General features: G+C 40.8%; 1 protein-coding gene across 1 annotated transcript; it reads right to left on the bottom strand.

The window, feature by feature from the left end:
- Window positions 1-1,338: 1,338 nt before the first annotated feature.
- LOC138956451 (uncharacterized) lies at window positions 1,339-20,706 on the bottom strand. Its single transcript, XM_070327808.1, has 9 exons — window positions 18,972-20,706; window positions 15,819-15,966; window positions 14,071-14,148; window positions 11,885-12,038; window positions 10,889-10,990; window positions 6,191-6,226; window positions 4,478-4,548; window positions 3,448-3,546; window positions 1,339-2,994 (listed from the first exon to the last, which is right to left on the bottom strand). Exons 2-9 carry the CDS (start codon window positions 15,889-15,891, stop codon window positions 2,786-2,788), a joined length of 822 nt encoding a protein of 273 aa, XP_070183909.1. The 5' UTR covers window positions 15,892-15,966; window positions 18,972-20,706; the 3' UTR covers window positions 1,339-2,785.
- Between the last annotated feature and the right edge of the window lie 4,025 nt (window positions 20,707-24,731).

The following is a 24,731-nucleotide window of genomic DNA, read 5'->3' as shown; positions in this document are numbered from 1 at the left end:
ATAAATGTCTTTTATGACGTCATATCCGGCTTTTCGTGAAAGTTGAGGCGGCACTGTCACGCTCTCATTTTTCAACCAAATTGGTTGAAATTTTGGTCAAATAATCTTCGACGAAGCCCGGACTTCGGTATTGCATTTCAGCTTGGTGGCTTAAAAATTAATTAATGACTTTGGTCATTAAAAATCTGAAAATTGTAAAAAAAATTTTTTTTTATAAAACGATCCAAATTTACGTTCATCTTATTCCCCATCATTTTCTGATTCCAAAAACATATACATATGTTATATTTGGATTAAAAACAAGCTCTGAAAATTAAAAATATAAAAATTATTATCAAAATTAAATTGTCCAAATCAATTTAAAAACACTTTCATCTTATTCCTTGTCGGTTCCTGATTCCGAAAACATATCTAGATATGATATGTTTGGATTAAAAACACGCTCAGAAAGTTAAAACGAAGAGAGGTACAGAAAAGCGTGCTATCCTTCTTAGCGCAAGTACTACCCCGCTCTTCTTGTCAATTTCACTGCCTTTGCCGTGCGCGGTGTACCGACGATGCTACGAGTATACGGTCTTGCTGCGTTGTATTGCGTTCAGTTTCATTCTGTGAGTTCGACAGCTACTTGACTAAATGTTGTATTTTCGCCTTACGCAACTTGTTTTTTCATGCAAAGGATGGTGTCATCAAGGCATAGGAACAGCACTATCAAAGTCGTTTGTTGTTGTTTTCCTCTGCCATTTGTTGTTGTTTTCCTCTGCCATTTGCAGAAAACAGGTTCCACTGGCACTTCCACCATTCATATCCTATGAAGCGTCCATTCAAACATACACCATCAAGATGATAGACAGAGTGATGACAGAGTGTGAGTTGCACAGCCAATGAATTTCATGTACTCAGGTAAGCTTTTCTTGTGAATATCTTTATTGTCATGATATACACTTCAAAACAGCTTCTGAGCAGGGTAAACATAAATGTAACAATCATTGTTTGTCCTTGACATAACATGTCTACACTAAAACAAATTTTATCCCCCCCAAAAAATTACAAATACATAGAAAATATCAAGCAATCAATAAGCTGACCAATACATCAATAACATATGTCAAATATAAACATGTAAAGTACATGAAAATAACAAGCCAAACATCAAATTACTGAAATAGAAACTTCTTTCTTGGTTTATGTTTTTTAGTTTTCTTGCATTACATTTAACAGAAAACAATGTCAGATATTTTCAACTTCAAAGGAAATAGCACATGCATGATAATGCATAATATCTGGAATGTACATTTGCTGTTATCTAATTTCCTAAAACCATAAGGGGGGGGGGGGGGGGGGGGGGGTTGGGGTGGTAAGCTCACTTTCAAAGCACTGGACAATTAATCCTTGGGTCACGGGTACAAATCCAATCACAAATGCAGTCAGATTGAAGGAGAAAGAAAATCCAAAAAAGTTAAGTTAATTTGATTTAAGAGATGCAGTCTAAATAATGCTTGGTTTTTACAATTCAAACAAGTCGCGCAAGGCGAAATTACAACATTTATTCAATCTGTGGAACTTATAGTCTGAAACTAAACGCACTGCATTTTTTTTATAACCAAGACAATACAGATTCATCAATCCCGACGCAAGAAAATCGCTTACTTTTTTCGTGCAAAAATGAAGTGAAATTGACAAACAAGTATAGCACAGAAGCGTAACTTTCTGAACTTGCATTTTATATTTATATGTTTTTGTAATCGGGTAAAGGATCAGATGGAATAATTTTTGGATCAATTTAACAAATTGTAATTGCACCTAATTAACCTATTTACGTTAATTTATCACATGTTTTGACAGGTTCTTCTTCTGCGTTCGTGGGCTGAAACTCCCACATACACTCGTGTTTTTTGCACGAGTGGAATTTTACGTGTATGACCGTTTTTTACCCCGCCATTTAGGCAGCCATACGCCGCTTTCGGAGGAATTTTTTTGACTAAGGTGACTAGGCCACACACAAAAAATTGTCTGTTTCTGGTCACCCGACCGACCCTAAATTTCGGCGCCGACCCTAAACTTTTTTTTTCCAAACTCAAAATTTTTTAATTTATTTTTTGGTGGTAAAGGACAAGGTGAGAAAATGAACAACAAAAACGTGTGAAAACGAAAGTCCGCTGACGATTTGTAAATGTGTTGAGTGTCTTGTCTCTATGTATAGTGAATCCAGTCTCTTTGCGCGATTTTTAAAGTTAGTTTTATTGGTCTACATTTGGGGTGTAAAAAAAAAAAAAAAAAATCCCTACCTACCGACCCTATTTTTTTTAGCCATGTTACCAGAAACAGACAATTTTTTTTGTGGCCCTAGACAAAATGTAAAATAAGAATAGCCTGTGTGAGAATGCTCATGCAGATCCTTAGTTTTCCCAGAGTCTACAAGTTTAGATGGACACACACCACCACCTCAATTAACAGTCAACTAAACTTGACAAAAGGTATGATTGTCTGGACATGTCGTTTGATGGACTGTACAAGTAGATTATGGTAAATAGAGTTATCACACTCTGCAATTACTTTCAACAGAAATCCCAACAAAATTTCAATAACAAACGTTCAAACAAATTATCTTTCTTGTTTTTGTTATTGTTACTTTCAACTTTCACACACACCTCGTCGCGATATAACCTTCGTGGTTGAAAACGACGTTAAACACCAAATAAATAAAGAAAGAAAGAAAGAACACACACACACACACACACACACACACACACACACACACACACACACACAGAGTTGTTCAATGTGGTCACAGGATAAAGTCAGTCGGAAGTGTGGTATTCGCTTGAAGCTTACGGTGTAACAGTCTTATTTTATGTCTGAGGCTAGAATGACTACGGCTCTGCAGTAAGGGGTAGCGCTGTTGCAGACTGGATAACTGGTGTGATGACACTGTTTTTGCAAGCCCAGACGTCCTAAGGATATCATCCTCTTCTGGTGTGTAGCGAATGCGCTTTACTGTAACACACAAACAAACAACATTCACATGGTGAATATCATGAATAATTTGCATACATAGAGTAAACATAGACGACTCAGGGGTGCAAACAATGGAGACAGGAATAAAGCCCTGTGGCGCCACCATGCAGAACTCGGTACATTCCAAACTTTTGCTTCCAGCTACAGTAGCAATAATGGGGGGTCTTAAAAGGGGGTTTCACTGTAAAGGTGTGTAGCGCTGTCAGCCAGACAAAACTGTCAGTATGGTGACAAAGCCGTCATAAAAATAGAGCCGACAGCAGTACATGAGCGTGAGTTTAACCTTGATCTCTATAATACTCGACAGTCTCTGTACACCTACACTAGTAGAACAACATTAATAAACTTGCACAGGAATTCTTCATGTCAGCAAGTAAATGTCAGACAGACAGGTGTTCTTCGCAAGTCAGAACTCTGATATTAGACCTGTACCTGTAACTTTCTCTGACTTTATTGCTGTTGTTTCCGTCAGGGAAGACATTTCGTTCACAGGTGTTGCACCATCATGGTCGTCAGTCTCATCTGGTTCTCCTGTAATAAATATTTCCAGTTGACAGCAATGAACTCTCGGTAATCTACACATGCCAATAAAATAAATGAAGATCCATACACAGTGGTGGTCGGTTTGTTTATCATTAAGAATGAACCTTCTGTGGTTTAGCCATTGTGTTCAAGTCTAAATAACAGCCAGTAATAATATGCTTCTCTGAAAACACAGTAGTGTGTGTAAATAAGTATTCCAACATAAAATTCTATGTTGAAAACGGGTTCCTGTCAGAGGCCACTCTTCAAATGAAACATGCTGGCTTTTGCAGGCGATGCTTCAGAGCAAAAACCATGTGCCCGTGTAATAATGGAAATCACTAAACATAAAAACAGCCAGGAAAATAAGTTATGTGTATGTCCCGAGTTACTGAAATTGAAAACGGCTGTGCTTTGAGTAGGAATCCCAGACTGTAATTCTCATTGTGACATTGTTTTTGCGCATAATACATGTCTTTTTCCTAAAAATACAGATTTGAAATTGAACTAAGAGCTACAGAAGGTACAGAGTTCATTTTGGGAGTTGAATAGATCACAACAAATGTCTTAGAATTCGTGTTTGAGCTTTGTATTTTTCATAATTATCTAAATGCTGTGTTAGGTACTAAGATAAAACATTTATTCTAAGGTATTCCTGGTTTGGGGTCACATATAAGTGCAACCCCCCCCCCCCCCCCTGAACTGTATAGCTCTTGCCGCGATGAGACATTTTTCTTGTTAGGGTAATCACAGTAAACAGGATCAGACTTTGGATTGGAATTTAGATTGAGCTTTTTACAAACGGGGGTAGGTAGTGGTTGTTGGTGGGGGTTGTTCAGTAGATGCTTGTCATGCTAGAAAGAGAATGGCTTAGATAGTTGATAACCAGCAAATACAAACTTGCTAAGTTAATCTGCACACACTTTATGATCATATTTACCTGTAGCCGCAACAATGCTTTCAAGCAGGTTTTTATCATCCGTACTGCTCATCATCAATCTCTCAAGAATACTGCAAAAAGGAAGAATTTGAACCAAGGAAAGAAAGAGTGAATTAATATTACAGCATGCTTCACAACATCAAACATTGCATAGAGCAAGTCATGACTGGGTGATTGACAATAAATTCGGGCTAAATGATTCGAAGACTGAGGTGAGGCTGTCAGCTCAAAACAATTGCTTTGAATCAGATTGACTGTACTTTTTTAACAACAAGGCAACACCGGGATTGGTTCCCAAACCTCTGTTGAGGACGTACATCACTGTGTACTGGTACTTGGACTACTAGGACTCGGCTCTGACCATAAAATTACACAAAAATGTTTCAGTAAATGTGTGTTCCTTAAATTACAAAAGATTTTGTATGCTATAGATTATTCGAGACTGTTCAACTTGTTTGTAATTCTCTTTTACTGAGTCTACTTTACTCATTGCTCGCTGGCCTCCCCACCGAATAACTTTCTTGCTTGCGGAGAATTTACAATTATCGAGCCACAAGTCTCCTTCTGCACAAGTGAAAGATTGATTACCCGTCACTCCTCTACTTACTAAACCACCCTGCATTGGCTTCCAATGAAGCACAACATTTAGTATAAACCGGCTGTGTTAGGTTACAGATGTTTTGACATTCACACCTCTTCCCCCCAACCCTCCCCCTGTGCACAAGCCATCCCGTTCCCTCATAATCATATCCTCATTTGTAAACCTCAGCTTCAACAAAACTTTAGATAAAAGATACCCTTTAGGCATTTTATTCCCACTGTGTGGAACACACGTCTGAATTCTGTGATTCCATTGGTCTTTACTTCTTCAAAACACAGCTCAAAACATACCTGTTTGGTAAAGCCTTACACAGACCTGGGAACCCATACAATATTGCCATATTTTGTACGGTTCTACGGGAGAATTAAAGCCTATATTTACAGGGATGTTGCCACAAATTCATAGGACAAAATGTCCTGAGCTCTTCGGCATCAATAGGACATTTGACTGCTTTCAGACATTTTAATAGGACATTATAATTGTGTGCAAAACACAAAATTATCATGTGCAAACACACATATTAGTACATGCACCAACATTGTGTGCAGGACACACACAAAAGGCAAACAAACTAAAAAAACGACCAAACACTTCAGCACTATCACGAAAAGAAAATGATCAAATATATATCGGACCATGACCGCGCTCAGTTGAAAACGACAGGACATCTGACCGCAATGCGTCTATGTGAATCGGACATTTGAGCCTTGTTATCGGTCTATGTCCGACGCCTAACGACATCCCTGTATTTATCAAAGTTTTTTACCTAGTAGTTCATCATAACACTGCTGTTTTATGTGAATAAATTAGTATTAGTCATTCATACTATTACTTACTGTGTTCTGTTATATATTGACATTTGTGAGGTATTTATTAGGGCTTTTAAAACCTCTGGCTGGTTAGTGTCTATCTTGAAGCTACTCACACACTGAGCTAGCATTGTTCAATTTTTGAGATTTGGTGATCCCTCGGTTTCTAGTCAAACAGTTTCGCGATATAACCTTGAATGGTTGAAAACGACGTTATAAACATCAAATAAAGAAAGAAAGTCAAACAGTTATAGAAAGTTTATGGCATGAACGTAAATGAGGAACTTAACCTAAACAACTCACCTTGTTGCTTCTGAGTCAGTAGTATTCTCAGCAGCTCTGAAATTAACCCAAAACAAAGAGTTTGTTACAAGCAGTGGAGTTGGAAGATACATTAGATATTGCATAACTTGACCTTGGGGGATTTGTAGAGATTGAGAGAACAAAGTTGTTTGATATAACCTTGAATGGTTGAAAACGACGTTATAAACACCAAATAAAGAAAGAAAGTCAAACAGTTATAGAAAGTTTATGGCATGAACGTAAATGAGGAACTTAACCTAAACAACTCACCTTGTTGCTTCTGAGTCAGTAGTATTCTCAGCAGCTCTGAAATTAACCCAAAACAAAGAGTTTGTTACAAGCAGTGGAGTTGGAAGATACATTAGATATTGCATAACTTGACCTTGGGGGATTTGTAGAGATTGAGAGAACAAAGTTGTTTGATTAGTCGCTATGTTTGACACACACCTTGCTCCCCTGGATGACTTTAATCAGACAAAATTAACTGACTACAGATATCCTATTTCATTTTGTGATTTCTATGTAGACGTACATGCACTGCTAATGCTGGTAAAACAAAGCGGATCTGAAGTTATCATTTTCATTTTTCATATGGGATGTATGCACTTGCATCTGTGCAAAACCCATGATGCAAAGAAAATAAATACAATTTGTGTGGTTAATTTCCAGTTTTCATTCTGTCATGGGAATGGTTGAGAGGAAAAACTTTTGAAATCTAAGGGGTCCGGGATATTTTTGGAAGGCATGATCAAAAACTATGCAATCAAGACCAAATCCAGTGGAATTTTGACAAAATTCAAGTCAAAGTCAACTTCTTTCATAATATATTTTCTGCCTTCAGAGCAGCGTACCGTTTAAAGACTCTTAAGTGATTTGAGAATATGTCACCCTCCACCACGGAATGAGTCGCATGTCACCTTTGCACGATTTTCATATTTGTACATTTTCATAAAGAGTTTTTTATGCTCTATCCAGTGGTGAAAACCGTTTTAGAAAAGAGCAACAACTGTTTGAGTTATAAGCCTGTGACTAAGGTGACCCTCACACTGTTACCAGACACTCCCCGGACTTATATTACGCCTCGCGCAGAACCGCGCGAGGTGACATGCGACTCATTTCGTGGTGGAGGGTCACATATACAATACTCTTGCAAAATGTTAAGTTTAACCTTTTTTCCTCTGAAATGTCTTGTAAATCTCTGAAATTAGCTGATCTAAGGACCAAATCCCATACCTGATATATTGACATTTTTACATTCAGTCAAGTTTTGAATAGATGTTTTAACATAGACGGGGAATCGAGATGAGGGTGGTTGTGTGTGTGTGTGTGTGTGTGTGTGTATAGATTGAATCTAATGGAAAACCGCCCTGATATGGCCCTTCGTGGTCGGCTGGGCGTTAAGCAAACAAACAAACAAACAAACAAATCTAATGGAAAAAAACTAAAGCCTAATGGACATATCTTCATAAAACTTTATATGAGAATTCCTGAATAGGATAGCCCCAGACTTTTTTCTTTGATAACTGTTTTTGATAAGTCATATCTGGCTTTCATTAGTAGTTGAGGTAGCACTGTCACACAAACAAAATTAACCAATTTGACTGAACTTTTTGTCAAGCATAATCTTCGACGAAGGCTGGACAATGGGATTGCATTTCAGCTTGGAAGCGTAAAAACTTGTAAAATGTAATGGTCAGTGACATATTAAAAACATCATTGCATTGTATTCCTCGTCTTGTCCTGAATTCAAGAATATATAGATATGTTATGATTACTTTCAAAATGTTCTCAGAATTAAAGAAAATAGGTGTACTATGTTTGCATGCTTCACTGAGTCTATCTGAATGTTGTACAGCAGTCCCTCTCATGAACGGACACCCTTGGGCCATAGCAAAACTGTCCGTACATTGCAGGTGTCCGGTCACGGGAGGGGTGACCACACCACCCCCTCCCCCATACACTCACACAGAGACACACAAACAACAGGATTGAGTCTATGCTAATCACTTCTTGTGGCTACTAAACAATAACAATTAAGTAGAAGTGCAGTGCCTGGCACTGCATACCCCAAGCGAAAGACCAATCGTCCGTCTCTCTCTCTCTCTCTCTCTCTCTCTCTCTCTCTCTCTCTCTCTCTCTCTCTCTCTCTCTCTCTCTCTCTCTCTCTCTCTCTCTCTCTGTCTCTTCTCTCTTTCTATCATTACCTCTTTCTCTCTCTCGCTATCTCTCTCACGCACACACACACACACACACACACATACACGCACACATACACGCACACAACCACACACGCAAACACACTCACACCCACACATCCACACACACACACACAAAACACGCACACACACACAGAGACCCAAACAGGTGCCAACACAACAGCGCACTCTCTTCCTCTCTCCTTATGTTGAAAAGGGAAAAAAGGCTGAGAGAGAGAGGGAGAAAGAGAGAGAGAGAGAGAGAATATGAGAGAGAGTGAGACAGACAGACAGACCGAAAGACAGCCACAAACAGACAGAGAGAGAGACACACACACATACGTGTTCTGTTTATGTTTTAGTATCGCTTATGATAATGTTCTTTCGCCAAATGGGACTAGCAGACGAACTTTTGCACCCGTGTTCCAACGTTAATTACTGTATGAAGTTCAGTTTTCTGGGGAAAATAGTGTATGAAACCGCTTTATGTTGTTTAAATTGATGAGATGTGTGCATTTGGTTGCGTGTGATCTGTTTATAAAATGAAATATTGTTGAAAACTGACCGTCGGATCGCAGTCAGTGTTGTCGAAGAAACTGCGTTAAAAGAAAGGGAACTACTCTTGTCGCTAGAGTATGAGTTACTTGCCTTGGGAATTTGCTTGTGATGAACGGTTTGTGCACGGCAGATTTTAAAGCAAAGCGGCCTTGGGTGGCGTTTGCTGAAAAAATGGGGGCGCCAATTTTACCCACCATATTTTTGTTAGTATGGTCTCAATTTTTGGTGAACTTCCATCTCCAACTGTAGCCCATAATCGGGCACAACGAATCCTTCTTTAGCATGTATTATCAGTGTGAACATTTCTCAAGTTGATTACAGTATAGCGTTCGTGGGATACCTCCAGCTTCGCTGGGATAAACTCCTAATACTTCTTTAAACGTTCTGTAAAAAGAATTTGTATGAAAAGTGTTGAAAAGAAGAGATAAAATAAATCCTCAAGGCAGTGAACACTGCACTCACCATGCACTGACATACGAAAGCAGCCACACAAACACAGCACAGAGGAGCGTGTGCAGATGCTTTGCAAGAATAAGCTTGAAAACCAGTTTGAATAAATAGCAGCAGATAGAGCTGCATGTCATAATCATGTAATTTATTTTTTTCTTGTCTGGCTTTATTGACTGCATGCCGATCATGTGGCATGGCAGTGACTTTTCACTCTTCAGTCAGAAATACACTGTACATAACACAGCTCCCACTCTTACCCTCACTAATGCCTACCCCAAGCCGTGACAACTGTCTGATGCTTGGAAATTGTGTGGAAGAGTACACCTCTCTATTTCTCTCCAATGCTCTTCCTGCTGACAACTGAAGGGTTCATAGATTACTGATTAGGCAACCGATTCACTGGTCAAGGCTGAGGGGAAACTAGAGTATCTTGTCAATGAAAGAGGTTCACACACAGACACACGATGCTGAGAACTGTGGCCGGTTTTTCACTCTCTTTCGCCCAGGACCTTCATCGACTGTGGTTTCTGTTTACATCCTACAGACAAGAATAAAGAGCTTGGTGCAGTTTCATGTTGGCATCTTCGCATGTAGTCGACTCCACTCCTGACCAAAACTACCCCCCTCCTGATGGGTACACGTGCACTCAAGTTATCAGTGACTGTCATCACGCCATTGCAGCTGTGATCTTTGTACCAAGAGCCGGATTGCTCTGTTATCAATTTTGTTGTGGTGAAAATTTGACGATGTTGGGACAGAAAATGAGTGTCCGTGTCCACGTTTTGCAGGTGTCCGTTTAAGGGGGGTGGCAAATATAGAAGGAAAACACTCCGTGCCGAGCAAATGTGTCCGTACATGTCAGGTGTCCGCTCACGCCGGGGGCCGTACATTGCAGGGACTGCTGTATTAGGGAAGAATTGGTTTTTGGTGCTGATCTTTTAGTTTGATGCCGACAGATAGACTAAATGTTTCTATATCACTTCACGCAACTTATATCATGTGATCAAATACCACTATTTTTTGCAAGGATCTGATCATGCACAGGGTACTGTACCAACTAAACGCCCATCGACTACTTTCTATGTAAATTGGTGCATAATGGGGGTGGGTGCTCACAAGGTAGTTTATGGTGTATGACCAAGCAAAAGGATGGTTTTATTCCATGTAAAAGCCTGGCCAGGTCTCAGATGGTGAGCCATATTTTTTCACAGGAAGGATTGTGTCTGTATGATGACATTTACAGCTGTGAATTTGGCATTCACAAACAAATAAATAGTTGAAAACATATTGGGACTTCCTGGCTCAGTTTTTTTTTAAATATCTGCGGCTGTGCACTGTTTTATTTTTAGAACTAGAATGCCCTTTAAAACGCACATGGTTGCTGGCTGCTGTTATTGAATGGAGTCGGCAGGTCTAAAATTTAACACAAAGAAAGTGATGGGTACAAGCAGTATTAAAATGTCAATTGGCAGTAAAATAAGCCTTTGCAACTCACATCCTTGCTGGAGGCCTTTCTGGAATTGTTGGTGGCGGCAGACTTTCCGGAATGGTTGGTGGAACGGTTGGTTGCAGGCTTTCTGCAATGGGCTCGACAGGTCTGAAATTGAACACATAGGAAATGTGATTTACAAGCAGTATTATGTCAAACGGCTGTAAAATAGGTGATCTCAGGTCATGTTTCAGCATTTCTGCTGCTTTGCAAATCTCTCTGTTTTCAAAGACTCCACATGTTGGGAAGCAATACTATAAAGAATAAAGAAAGTTTCTGTTTTTTGAGAAGGTAACTATATGGTAGACATGTCAATGTCTGATCAGTTCATGGATTTTTGCCTTTTTAACTCGGTTCCTGGATGCTGTTCTTGAATGGACTCAGCATGTCTAAAATGTACCACAAACGGAGAGTGCCTTACAAGCAGTGTTAATTAACATGTTCATTTGCTGTAAAATAGATGGTCTCTAGACGTGTAAGAGCATTGTTGCTGCTTTGCACTCTTTGTTCCTCACTCAGGACCACTTTTTGATGAAATTATTTGTTTTAATGTTATAAATAGTAGATACCAAATGTTTGCTGTCCAAAGACAACACCATTTTCTCTTACATTTATATCACTTGTCCTTGGAACATGATTTCAATAACATACATTTGTCATCATTCTTGCTAATATAATGAAAATAAAAATTAAAATAAAACAAAATCTGCCTTTGGGCTCTTCATGGTACAGTGAAAATTATTGGTAGGATGTAACATTTATATGTAAATGGAGGTATTTAGTGGGATAGCAAGGAAAGCTGAAACAAAACTGCATGGTGTATGCTAGGCTGCAACTTCCCTTTCGCGATCCCTAGCTGTTTTCAGGGACATAAACATGTGTGTTTGAGCTGCTTCACACACTAGGCTTGGCTGAATTTCACTCAGGCTTAATGCACAGTATTAAAATGTATTTAAGTCATTGAAGATGTTACGTTTGTTTTAGACATGTTAATACACTTACTTGAGAGTTATTGTTGCCTCAAGAAGACCGATTAGGTGTCTGCGGGACATGGCATTGAGCTTCTTTTTTGGGACAAGTGGGGGCCACCCAACCACGCTCACCTTCCCTTCAGAAAAGGCTTTGTATGGAAACTTATGATATCCCGTTGTTTTTCCTAAAAGTGAAAACACAGTTAATTAGTTATGGAAATCAAATACCAAAATAGGCAAAAGGTGTACCATAGCCTGCTCATATATATTATATTGCTGGGAAATGTTTACTCCTGTACATAAACACACACCCTTGGATCCCTCTGGATCTCGGTCTCCTGGGGTACCTAAAACATTCAGTCATGCTAATATAGCAAGTCATCTAAGGCGAATTTACAACATTTTGACAATCTGATCAACTCACAGAATGAAACCAAACACACTGCATTTTTTAAAATTTTTACAAAGACAGTACAACTTCGTCAATCCATGCGGCAAGGGAATCGGTTATTTTGCAAAACGAAGTGAAGTTGACAAGCCAGTATAGCAGGGTAGCATTTTACGCTAAGCAGGAAAGCAAGCTTTTCTTTTTAACTTTCTGAGCTTGTTTTTAAAACATATATCTAAGAAAAAGTTGGAATCAGGAAGTTATAAAGAATGATAAAATCAGTTTTGGATCGATTTCTAAAAAAACCTGGAACAAGGGACTACAGGTGCGAGGAAATAGAACAAGATAACAATCAAAATGTACTCATCAGAAAACAGCAACAAGTAATTGTTTATGTATTCTTGGTGCTGTTTTCATGTGAGTACATTTTTTTTATCAGGCCTGAAAGTGGCGAGTATTTTACTTGTTCATCTACTTGCCAAATGCAAGTCAAGTTGCTTAAAAAAATTGTTGGTTTGGCTAGTAAAGTTTGCTTTCTGGATCGTGCATTTTCAGAATCACTAGCCAAAGGCGAGTACAACATTTGTTGGACTTTCAGGGCCGAATCAAAAAACAAGCAAGGTAGGTTGTTGTAACGTTTGTTATTGACAAAACAATACATTCACAAAACAATACTTTCAGGGCCGTTTATTGTTATCTCATTCAATTTCTAATCATTGTACCTAATTAACCTATTTTCGTTAATTGTGATCACATTTTCACAATATTAATGTATACATTTTTTAGATTCACAAATTAACAAAGAATATGATGCAATCAATTGTAAATCTGTTTGTGAAAATTTGATTTTAAGGAAAACTTTTAATGAGTTTTGAGCAAATTATTAGTAATTAAGCTGCAATGCAATCCCATAGACTGGACTTCGTCAATTTTAATCAATTTGGTTGAAAATGATAGCTTGACGAATGCTGCCTCAACTTTCACAAAAAGTCAGACATGACTTCATCAAAGACATTAGTAATGAAAAAAACGTCTGGGGATATATCCTACTCAGCAAATCTCATGTAAGATTTTCATGAAGATCAGCCCAGGAGTTTCTCTGACTTGCTCTACACACACACACATGGACATAGAACCCTCGTCTTGATTTCCCGTCAATGTTAACAAAATTAGTCAAAACCTGAGTAAATGTAAAAATATAACTTCAATGTATTGTTTACTAAAAGTAAAAGACAGCATTGAACAATTTTGCTCTCAAACGAAAATCAGATTGAACCTGTAATTTGTAGTTGACATCTTGAGTGTCGGAGCAAATGTTTCACGCTGTCAGCATGCGCTTTGCAGTATTGCTGATCCAGCCACAGCTCACTGTGCTAATAAAGACAATGGGCTGAACGGGAGACAATAACGTAAAAAAGATAGTGTGTGGCCCTATAAAATGCAACTGGCTGTTTGGCTGTATCAGATATCGCAATCATGCCACGACTTGATGAAGGAGAGAGACAGCAAGCGATTGGGATGCTTAGAGCTGGCCAAAGCATTGAACGTGATGAACACTGAACGTTTTCCGAAATCATTGCGCTTGGACTCAGTCACTTTTTTTGAAAAATTGTCATTTCATGATGTTCTATTAAAAATCAATAAAGCGAAGGTTTTTAAACACTAAAATGGCCAATAAATAAAATATTCAAACATTGAAAACATTCACCACTGAGTTGATTTTTCGTAATTTTTTAAAGATCAGTTTGCGGAACTTATGCCTCTCGGTATAGCATTACATCCTCTTTCAGCAACATTTTTTTGATATAATAAGATATAAGTTTTAGTACTTGCTGATTTGTTGAGGTGCTCCCGCACATGTTCTATCAAAACAGAATAGGGCATCTCTGTTTTGGAAGATTTTCGGTCTGAAAACAAAACAGTAAGCCAACATTTAACAGATTTTTGTTAACTAACATTAATTAGCTCCAAACAAGAAGAATTCAAAGAACAGAAGACAAATTAATGTCATACAAAAAAAGGGTTTATTTGTATTTTATGTCATTTCCTGTTGAAGTGTTTCATTCCATTGAACGGCAAGGTGAAAGAGATGCAATCAGCAGTTAATAAAAATTGTAATTCAATCAAGTTCTCCAACACATTAAATATTACTCAATTTACTGGTCATCATTTCTCCATGAACATAAGTTACAAAAGCCAATGATTACGTACCGGCGTTTAGCTTGGTTAGCTTTGAGGGTAATTTTTACAAGTAAGAAACACTTGACGAGATGGTGCCCTAAAATGCTCACTTCACTTTTTCAAGACTGAAGTAGCAGGTATGACCAAATATCACATTTTAAACTCGCCAGACGAGCGAGTAACTTCAAGAAACTCGCATACCCGCAAGAAATTTTGCTGGACCAGTGCATACCACAGTTGCTGCATCTACAATTTTTATATGGCTTTGAAACTCTATATCACAACCAAAAGGGTCGTATTTGACCAGATTTTTCACTGGCCAGGCGGACAAGATGCCTGGCAATTTCTAATAGCCCGGCAGATTTTTTTTCTCGCCCCTGGCGATTGGGCGAACAATTTGGCCATCCTTAAGTAGTTCTACATGTATCAAAGAAACATTAATAATATAATAATATGGGAGATTTATAGAGCGCTTTACGTTCTCTTAGCGCTTTCCAATGACATACATATACATACAAAGCAAAGCCAAAAAGCACTTACACTTGGCAGTCGAGGCATTAATCAAACAGTCGATCAAATCAAAACATGTTGTGTCCTCTTCTACATTGCTCTGTATTTTTTGTTTGTTTGCTTAACGCCCAGCCGACCACGAAGGGTGATATCAGGGCGGTGCTGCTTTGACATTTAACATGCGCCACACACAAGACAGAAGTCGCAGCACAGGCTTCATGTCTCACCCAGTCACATTATTCTGACACCGGACCAACCAGTCCTAGCACTAACCCCATAATGCCAGACGCCAGGCGGAGCAGCCACTAGATTGCCAATTTTAAAGTCTTAGGTATGACCCGGCCGGGGTTCGAACCCACGACCTCCCGATCACGGGGCTGACACCTTACCACTAGGCCAACCGTGCCGGTATTACTCTGTATAAAGTACTTTCTCTTGTGGGCCCAGGTAGCTCAGGTGGTAGAGCACTGGACTTGTGATCGAAATGTCGCTGGTTCGAATTCGAGCCGGGACAGACAGAGACGGTATCCCACCCACCCACCCCCCCCCCCCCCCCTATCACCACAGCGCCACGTTAGAACCCGATCATTTTTCAATAAGTGCAGATGGCTTTCTTTCTTTATTTGGCGTTTAACGTCGTTTTCAACCGTTCAAGGTTATATCGCGACGGGGAAAGGGGGGAGATGGGAAAGTGCAGATGGCTGATGGCACCTAAACACGCATACATCTGTGTATCTCATCTAAAGTCAGGTTAAAACCCGGGAACATGCCCCTCATGGCTTTGGCGTGAGGGTGTAAAACTCGAATTTCTCTGCTTTACTTTATGATGTCAGTATATTCTTCAGACAACACCCCATTGATAATTATGGAGAGATAAATTACTTACATGAAATCTGAATATCCGCCTGCAGTTGTTTGTTGTTGTGGACAACATTCCGAATCATGCCATTGCCAGTCATCGACAATGTCTCCTTTTCTCTATCGAAAAGTAGCAGGCTAAAGTCAATGTTTCCACATTTCTGCAACTCTTCCAGCTGAAACAAAGAATATTCTGTTGTAAAGTTTTTGAAGTAGCCTAAATTTGCCTCACTGCATTTATGCAGACATAAGGCTTATATGTGACTGGTAAGTGCTATATTTAGGCCATTGATCATTTTTGTGAAAACCATCTTTTTAAGTAGCTATAATTATATGTAGTATGATACAGGGATGCATCCTGAACTCAGGTAAAATGGGTTACTTCCCTTCGGGTCTCATTTATCCTTGACAGGATCACTTGGTTTTCTTTCTGTGGTTAAGAAATCGATTTTTTTTAATTTTACATATTTAGAGCTTTTTGTATTGTGTTATTGATATGAGGCTAAGCAGATTCACAATAGTCAATAATGATATTTCATGGTGTTGTGTAATTTTTAAATTACAAAGGAATTGATATGCAAGACAGTTTCAAGGGAGCTATCATTCGTGGGTGTATTTACTGTGCAAACAACTCTAAATATGGCAAAGTGTCATGTGATAATCAACTTTGGCTATGAAGCAGACAATACTTTTGGGAGTGATGCAACAATATCATGGTCTCCTTCCCACAGCAGTCTCAACATTTTGACTTGTTTTGACCCTTTCGCTGCCAATCAAAACTTGCGTATGTGCATTCCTGACTGCCAGGTAATATTGGAGTTCGGGGTGTAATAATTCACAAAATATTCTAGCTCCAAACTGGCAGTAGGTAGGTAAGTAAAACCTATGTTATTTTTAAAAGAAATTTAACCAAGAATCTGTTTTTAGTGTCTAATCATGGAAATAGTAATTAGTTTGGCTTATAATGATGTTTAAATATGAACTTTTGAAAATCAGTCCAGCGCATCTTCCGGTGCCTGTGGATCAAACACAGGTGGCTGTTTTGCTCGCTCCAAGAAAGAATTATAATCACTGTCATCTACCTGTTTCCAACGAATCGTCCGAAAGATCTCCCCCTTCCCCTGTTAGTATCCATAATCATTTGCACCGCCTGTAGCGTCAGTCCGGCTTTGTTTTTCCCTACTACGGCCCGGTCAACTGTCACCGTTAGCCATTTTGACGAGTCGAGATTTCTCTCCCCTACCCTGTCGCCAAGACCGAAAATAGCCTTCAGACGCAAAACCGCGTCACCATGTATGTTTATTTAGGAGAATGAGGTATCCTTCTAAGCCATTGGCTGCTATTTGTGTGTCAGCAGTGACGTAGCATTTCTGGAAAATCCCGGAACAGAGAAGACGGGTAAACCCGTCCTAAGGCGCTGCGGCTGCACAAGCGCATGACTGGTATACCCGTCATAAGGCCGTCAAGGGGTTAACCTTAGAACGATGTCTTTATCATAACTGTGAAGAACAGAACAGAGATCACTGTCCAAGTCGGCCAATCTGCAATCACTTTCTTCTTTGGCCTATATGGTCCACTATAGACCCAAAAAGCAACAACTAACTAACTAATTCAGTTCGTCTCTCATAAACATTAGCGAAAAACATATGGGAGATAAGTTTGTATTCTTGTTTTGATAGATTCTGCGCAGTAATTATGCACCTGGTGAGAGAGACATGCCGGCGATACGGCATGGACTGATAATTATCAAAATGACAGGGATGGCCATATCTCAAAATTTTAACTCACCAGCCGGGCGAGTAACTTCAAGAAAGTCACTAGCCCGGCAGAAATTTCGCTGGCCCGGTACATACCACAGTTGATCTGCAGTGTTTTTGTAGCTCTAAAACCCGATATTACAACCATAAGGATCGCATTTGACCAGAATATTCATTGGCCAGCCGGGCGAATTGCCAGGTTTGTACTAGCCCGGCGGATTTTTTACTCGCCCCTGGCGACCGGTTTGACCATCCCTGTGATACGAGGAATATATATATTTGTCATCATTTTCACGAGTTTTCATTCACAAGCACCTGGGAAATAAATCTCATGTTCCCCAGGCAATAAATCCCCGATTACCATAGTTGCAGGAAGCACGTTATACATGGATAATCAAAAGCAAACCCAATAGAAACGCTCGGGGATTCTTCGGCTCTTTTCATTGGTGTTTCCCCAGACCTAAACAGACGACACGACACTGCTTTTGCAAAGTTCCAAAAACGAACTGGCAAAAGTAAACACAAAACAAAACGACTTCATGAAAGGTCATACATTCATCAAAAACAAATGAAACCTAGCGATATGTTTTGTCTTCTTAGAGAGTCATGGAGTGCATGTATCTGTGTTTCGATACACAGACGTTCGGAGAAACACGAACGTCAATTTCAAGTAAAACGACACCTGACACACACATTTTGACCCATGCACAAGACGTATCGATAAACGAAGCACAAATAAGAAACAATAATGAAAGCAAACAAAATAGCAACAAGATATGCAAGCATCTCACAAAGCCGAGAAAGCAGAATGATAAGTCCAATGAAAAACATAGAGGCAACGAGAAACAAGATTGCGATTATCTTTCCGTCGCTGCACGACGCAAATCTTATGTGACCTTTGACCAAACGTAGCTTCCACATTCGATCACTCTGCTTAATATTTACAACAGAAAGCCGAGGGGGTGGAATACTGAGATGAACCTACAGAACTGTGCATCCTCAAACCTGACATATTCATCCCAACTCATTTAATGAACTCAAAAACACAAAGTTGCTTTCACACGCCATCTTTGATTGCCAGTGGTTATCAAACCGGGACTCGTGTGGCTATCAGCACGGAACCCATGTTTCAAAGCATGGCTCCCTGGGTTGATTGTGCACTTGTTTTCTCACTACCAAAATGATGACAAAAACGATGTTTGATGGTTTGTTGACAGACCAGCTTTTTTGTCGGTCCTCGGGGGGGCATATCGACTAACAAAAGACGATATGCTCCCCCTCGGACAGACAAAAAAGCTGGTCTGTCAACAACCCATCAAACATCTAATAATATATATAGCTGTTTTAGCTTAGACTCGATGGGATTGCATGAAAATATGCTATTGCATACATAGACAAATGTATGTGAATGTTTTGTTTCTTACTGTGACTCGCAGCCTCTTCAATAAAATGTCCTTTGTGTTGTGCTGCTCCCCACGCACTATTTTTGCCTGTTGCCTGTAGGCATTTTTTTCAGCCTCTGGGAGGGCCTTCCACCTCTCACCGCCATTCCTGCACTGGAGGCCTTGTCCTTCAACAAAAAAGTAGTACAGTACAAAAAACGACAACCCATATCTTTGCTAAGGACTAATCATACGTATGTTATCTTATTTTTTATCTGCAAAATAATTTGTCTTCTTATTTGACGTGCACTGCACTAGAAGGAGGCAAACATACAGTTTTGTAGAGGACACCTAACACAGATCATCCATTTACAATTAGGTAACAATTTGTGGGGTTTTGTGTGCTTATTTTATTCAGATTAGTAAACTCTTTTAAATATATCCATATTGTAACTGGTAGAACTAAAAGTCAAAAAAGCTACTTCTAGGGTTCTTTCAAGTACAGTTACTGTGGGTATTTGATCATAGGACAGATAATAAAGCATGTAAAGTGATACCTTCAATGAATCGGCACCCAAAGGACAAAGAAGAAGTGTCCATATATTATAGGTGGCCTGTACAATTACGTAAATATGGTAGAATTATATACAAACAGTGTCTGTCAGAGTGAGGCATCGTCTCATCAGAGGGTGCTTTATTTCAGGTACCAGTCAACCATCAACAGGGATGGCCAAATCGCAAAATGTTAACTCGCCACAGTTGATCTGCAGTGTTTATATGGCTTTAAAACTCTTTATTACAACCAAAAGCGTCTGATTTGACCAGAGTTGTCATTAGCCAGCCAGGCGATTTGCCAGGCGGTTTCTACTAGTATTGAGTACTAGTATGGTGGATATTTTAGTAGCCCCTGGCAACCAGGCGGTCAATTTGGCCATCCCTGATCTTTTAACTGCAACTAATTACCTCTGTGCAGTACTAAACCAACACAAACACGCCAAACATTTGGGTTTAATGCTCTTTTAAAAAAAAAACCCAGTTTTTATTGTTTGTGTTTTTGTTAGTTTGCTTTTCTGATTTTTCTGTCCATACTATATTCGCGTATTTCATCACAGGCGGATTCCAATGTTCTTCAAGAAGACCGGGAGAAACAAGAACTGTGGGAGGAGACCAACAAACTATCACACGCAAGAGGAAACCAGTCTGCACCAACTACACCCTTCATGGGGAAACCCTGCAGAATGTGGACAAGGCCAAATACCTTGGCGTTGAGCTAAAAAAGGACATGCACTGGGGAGTGCATATTCAGGTGTGTGTAAGAGAGAGTGAGAATGCTCTGTCTCTCTCCTGCCTGTTTAAAAGGTTTGTTAGGTTGTGTGTGTGACTTGGAGGGAGGGATGGCCGATTTGTCCTGGGAGTATGCAGTGCCTTGAGTGATTGAATAATGTGCCAAGGGCATAGACCCTATCAGTATTCCAAGCTCTCGTAAGCTCTCGCAAACTTCAGAGCATAGCAAAGCATGTGGTACACCGATCTCGCGCGAGCTGCAAAAGCCGAGGTTCGAAGTTCTCGCGACGTTCAATGTATAACAAAGAACGTGTCTCGCGAGAGTTGCTCTGATACTGAAAAGGTCTATTGCACTCCAACTGAATTTGTATACGTACCCTATCCACTTCATCTTTCATTCTAGGGACGTTAGGCACACAAAACGGTGAGGATAATTACCCTGTACATACTACATGGATTCTCTCAGTATGAACGACGGAGAAATATCACACCAGCCAACAAGAACCACCCCCTGCAACATTCGTGCACCCCATTTAGATAATGTTATGGATGGCGTCCAGCACTGATCATGAGGAACAAGCAATATATATGTGTGCAAGCATTCGTGCACCCCATTTAGATAATGTTATGGATGGCGTCCAGCACTGATCATGAGGTACAAGCAATTTATATACGTGTGCAAGCTCGACATGAAGGCTTGTAATATCAATCCAGATGACTGGGAAAGAGACCACCACAGACCGTGACTGCTGGAGAAACGCTGTCAAGCAGTGTCCAGCTGATAGTGGTCTAGTCAAAACCCTATGCTTAATTATTACTAGAGCACAATAGTGACAAAATCAATCAGATAATTTATAACATATTTCATTGCGCGTACATGTACGCGTTCAAAATGTTCTTCTTCATTCATATAGTAAATACTGATAGTTTGAGTTATTTCTAATATGCTGACTGTTAGCATATAGGCATGTCGAGAAAAAAGATATCAAGCATGAGCCTTTTAGGCGAATGCTGATATCGTTTGTGAGACAAAACTCGGCAAAACTCGCTTTTCGGTATTTTTTACATAAAGAGAGTATTATCTGACAGTATTTGTAGTGTCATTCTTTAGAATAAATCACGCTGATATTGTTGATTTAAATTTTTAATTTGTTTTGTCAATTTTTAGCTTGATAAACAAAAAGGGTCCCTGCCTGAACGTTATAACATTTAACAGGTCACCTAGAATCCGTCCTGATTGGTCAAAAAGCCATATGGGGCACTAAATTGGTAATAAAGTGATATACTGAGGAACTCCCTCCTACAACCACAAGGCAACTATCAATATCATTGGTGTGTGATTGAAGGAGTGGCTGTGGCTGAAATATCAGGAATCAGGAATATTACGCCGCTTGGAACCTTTTTAGGTTATTGTCGCGACGGGGGTGAGAGCGCACCGCCTAAACGTTAAAACAAACTAAGGACCTAACAATTTTTGTGTGTCCTCATAAAAACATCTTATTTCAAGATAGTAACCCCTAGTTTAGGACATGCAAGATTACTGCTACTGCATGACACCTTCAAAGCAAGGAAACACAAGCAGCAACTTATCTGATTGTCTCAGCGTCTGGTCCTAACTTATTGCAGATTCAACCTCGACCAAATAAAGCAAACCCAGCGTGCTTGTTGATATCTTGTGACCTTGACCGAGCTATGGAGACAAAAGTTGGATCTGCACGTGGACTAAAATTCCAATAGACTGGTTTGGAAACTCTACTTTAACCCTGGGTTGAAAAAAGGTAACATTAATATTATTACCTTCTGTTATCTTGCTGTGTTTTTGTTTCTTTGTCGTTATCATTTAATTCTGTCTTTTGTATAGTAAGTCCGGCCCTTTCGACACTTGGACTGAGCAGCGGCGACTAAGTATGGAAATATTGTTTGTGCTTGTTCTATAAATACTCAAAATAAATCTCTCTGTCTCTCTCTCAGTCTCAGTCTCTCTCTCTCTCTCTCTCTCTCTCTCTCTCAGTCTCTCTCTCTCTCTCTCTCAGTCTCTCTCTCAGCCTGAGTCTCAGTCTCTCTCTCTCTCTCTCTCTCTCTCTCTCTCTCTCTCTCTCTCTCTCTCTCTCTCTTTCTGTGTGACGGACACACGCACACACTAACATGCAGTACTGCGCGCGGGGCAGAAGTTCTGGCTTACCTTTGCTTATAGCCGATAGAAATAGGCTGTATCCATTCGTGTTCATGATGCTGTTTGACAGAAAGCATGAGGTTTATTGAATCTTTCGTTGGGTTTATGCACTGACACACCGTGCACACATACACACTCCACGATCGAGTGATACCTACAGTAGGACACTGTATAGTGACTGTCAGAAGAGGATGATCTGTTGATGACTTGTGGTTAAATCGGGTAGCCTACATGACATGAAGGATGCAAACTGCATTGGAGTTTCCATCAACACGGGGCACTATCTATACATATAAATAAAAGAGAGTGTCTGTCTGTCTGTGTGTGTGTCTGTCTGTCTGTGACTCGCCAAAGCTCCGGCCGAGAAGGGAGGGGGCAGGAAGACGATGTCGTGCATGTGACTGTGAAGATGTGCACCTGACCACCACCGCCGCTGCGGCGACGCCGCTGCGCTGCCAGCCCTCCAATCCTCCTCCGCCTGTAAGTGACGTGTGTGTGTGTGTCTGTCTGTCTGTGGTCGCCATACCTCAGAGATGGCAAGAGGCAGGAACAAGATGTTGTGCATGCACACTCCCTAGGATCCGCAGATGTGCACCTGGGTTTTAGTTTCTCGATTCATTGTTTCCTTCCTCGCATAATGACCCTCCCCATTAATGAGTACAGGCTATAATAGTGCAAGGGAGGTAAGTCATGCTTTGTTACCCATGGAAGGGAGGTAACTCTTATCATACCAGCCAGCATTTCCTGTCATTCTCATTTCCCCCAAATGTTTGATTTGGAGTTTTTCTTTGAGGGCTTTGCCAACACCCGGGCAAAGCCGGGTCAGACTGCTAGTATTGGTAATAAAGTGATATACTGAGGAACTCCCTCCTACAACCACAAGGCAACTTTTCAGCGCCAGCTGAGCAAAGAATACTGGCGCTACGTGGAAGGACTCATCACCGAGGACTGTGATGACAAACCACATCCCAACAAGAAATTTTGGACATTCATCAAGTCCAAGCAAAACGAGTACTCTGGCATCTCTGCGCTCAAGGAGTCTGGGAAACTGATCACAGATGACAAAGAGAAAGCAGAGCTGCTAAACCGCCAGTTCGAATCTGCCTTCAGCACCAAAGAAGAACTCAACGTAGAAGACTTTGAGCTCCGCTGCCCCATGCCCCCTCTCAGCCCACAACAACCACCCCTCGAAGACATCACCATCACGGCCCCAGGCGTTGAAAAACTCCTACGTAACCTGAACCCCAACAAAACTAGTGGGCCAGACCAACTCAGCCCCCGCGTCCTGAAAGAGGTAGCGACGGAGCTAACACTATTGTTCCAGGCCTCTCTCAAATCGGGAGTGGTACCAGCAGACTGGAAGCTAGCCCATGTAACGCCAGTGTTCAAGAAAGGGGAGCGTTACAGGCCGGAGAACTACCGACCAATCTCCCTCACATCTATCCCCTGCAAGCTCCTAGAGCACATCATTGTGAGCGCCATCCTCACCTACTGCGAACAACACCAAATACTCTGTCCTGAACAACACGGCTTCCGACGGGGAAGATCATGCGAGACCCAGCTGCTAGGGCTTGTCGACGAGGCCTCATTCGCGCTTGAGCAAGGGCACCAGGTGGACCTTCTAGTGCTGGATTTCTCCCGCGCGTTTGACAAGGTCAGCCACAGTCTACTCGTGCATAAACTCCGTCAGTACGGCATAGGTGGGAAAGTTAACGCCTGGGTCGAGGATTTCCTCACCAACAGGAAGCAGTCCGTCGTCGTCAACGGGGCCATCTCAGAGCTAGCTCCAGTGGAAAGTGGCGTTCCTCAAGGGTCCGTGCTCGGACCGACGCTATTTCTGCTGTACATAAACGATCTCCCGTCAGACCTGACCTCGACTGCGCGACTTTTCGCCGACGACACAGCGTGCCACGCTGACGTCAAGACAGCAGCGGACCAAGAAAACCTCCAAACAGACCTCGACAGACTGGCGTCCTGGGAACAGAAGTGGAAGATGGCATTCCATCCTGCCAAATGCAACACCGTACACATGACCCGACGCCGTACCACCCTACTATACGAGTACCAGCTCCACGGCCAGAAACTCCAGGAGGAGACCCAGCCCAAGTACCTCGGCGTCACCCTGACCAAAGACCTGAAGTGGAACACCCACATCGCCAACATCACCACCAAGGCGAACAGAGCACTTGGCTTTGCTAGACGCAACATCAAGCTCAGCAACAAGAAGTTCAAGGCGGCTGCATACAAGGCACTAGTACGACCCATCCTAGAGTATGCCAGCCCAGTATGGGACCCACACACCGCTGAAGACGGTGCCTCTCTTGAAAAGGTCCAAAGAAGAGCAG

Source organism: Littorina saxatilis, unplaced genomic scaffold (assembly GCF_037325665.1).
Source record: "Littorina saxatilis isolate snail1 unplaced genomic scaffold, US_GU_Lsax_2.0 scaffold_132, whole genome shotgun sequence".
Classification (NCBI taxonomy): Eukaryota; Metazoa; Mollusca; class Gastropoda; order Littorinimorpha; family Littorinidae; genus Littorina; species Littorina saxatilis.
The sequence above is the reverse complement of the archived record's forward strand: the minus strand, read 5'-3'. Positions and strand labels throughout refer to the sequence as shown.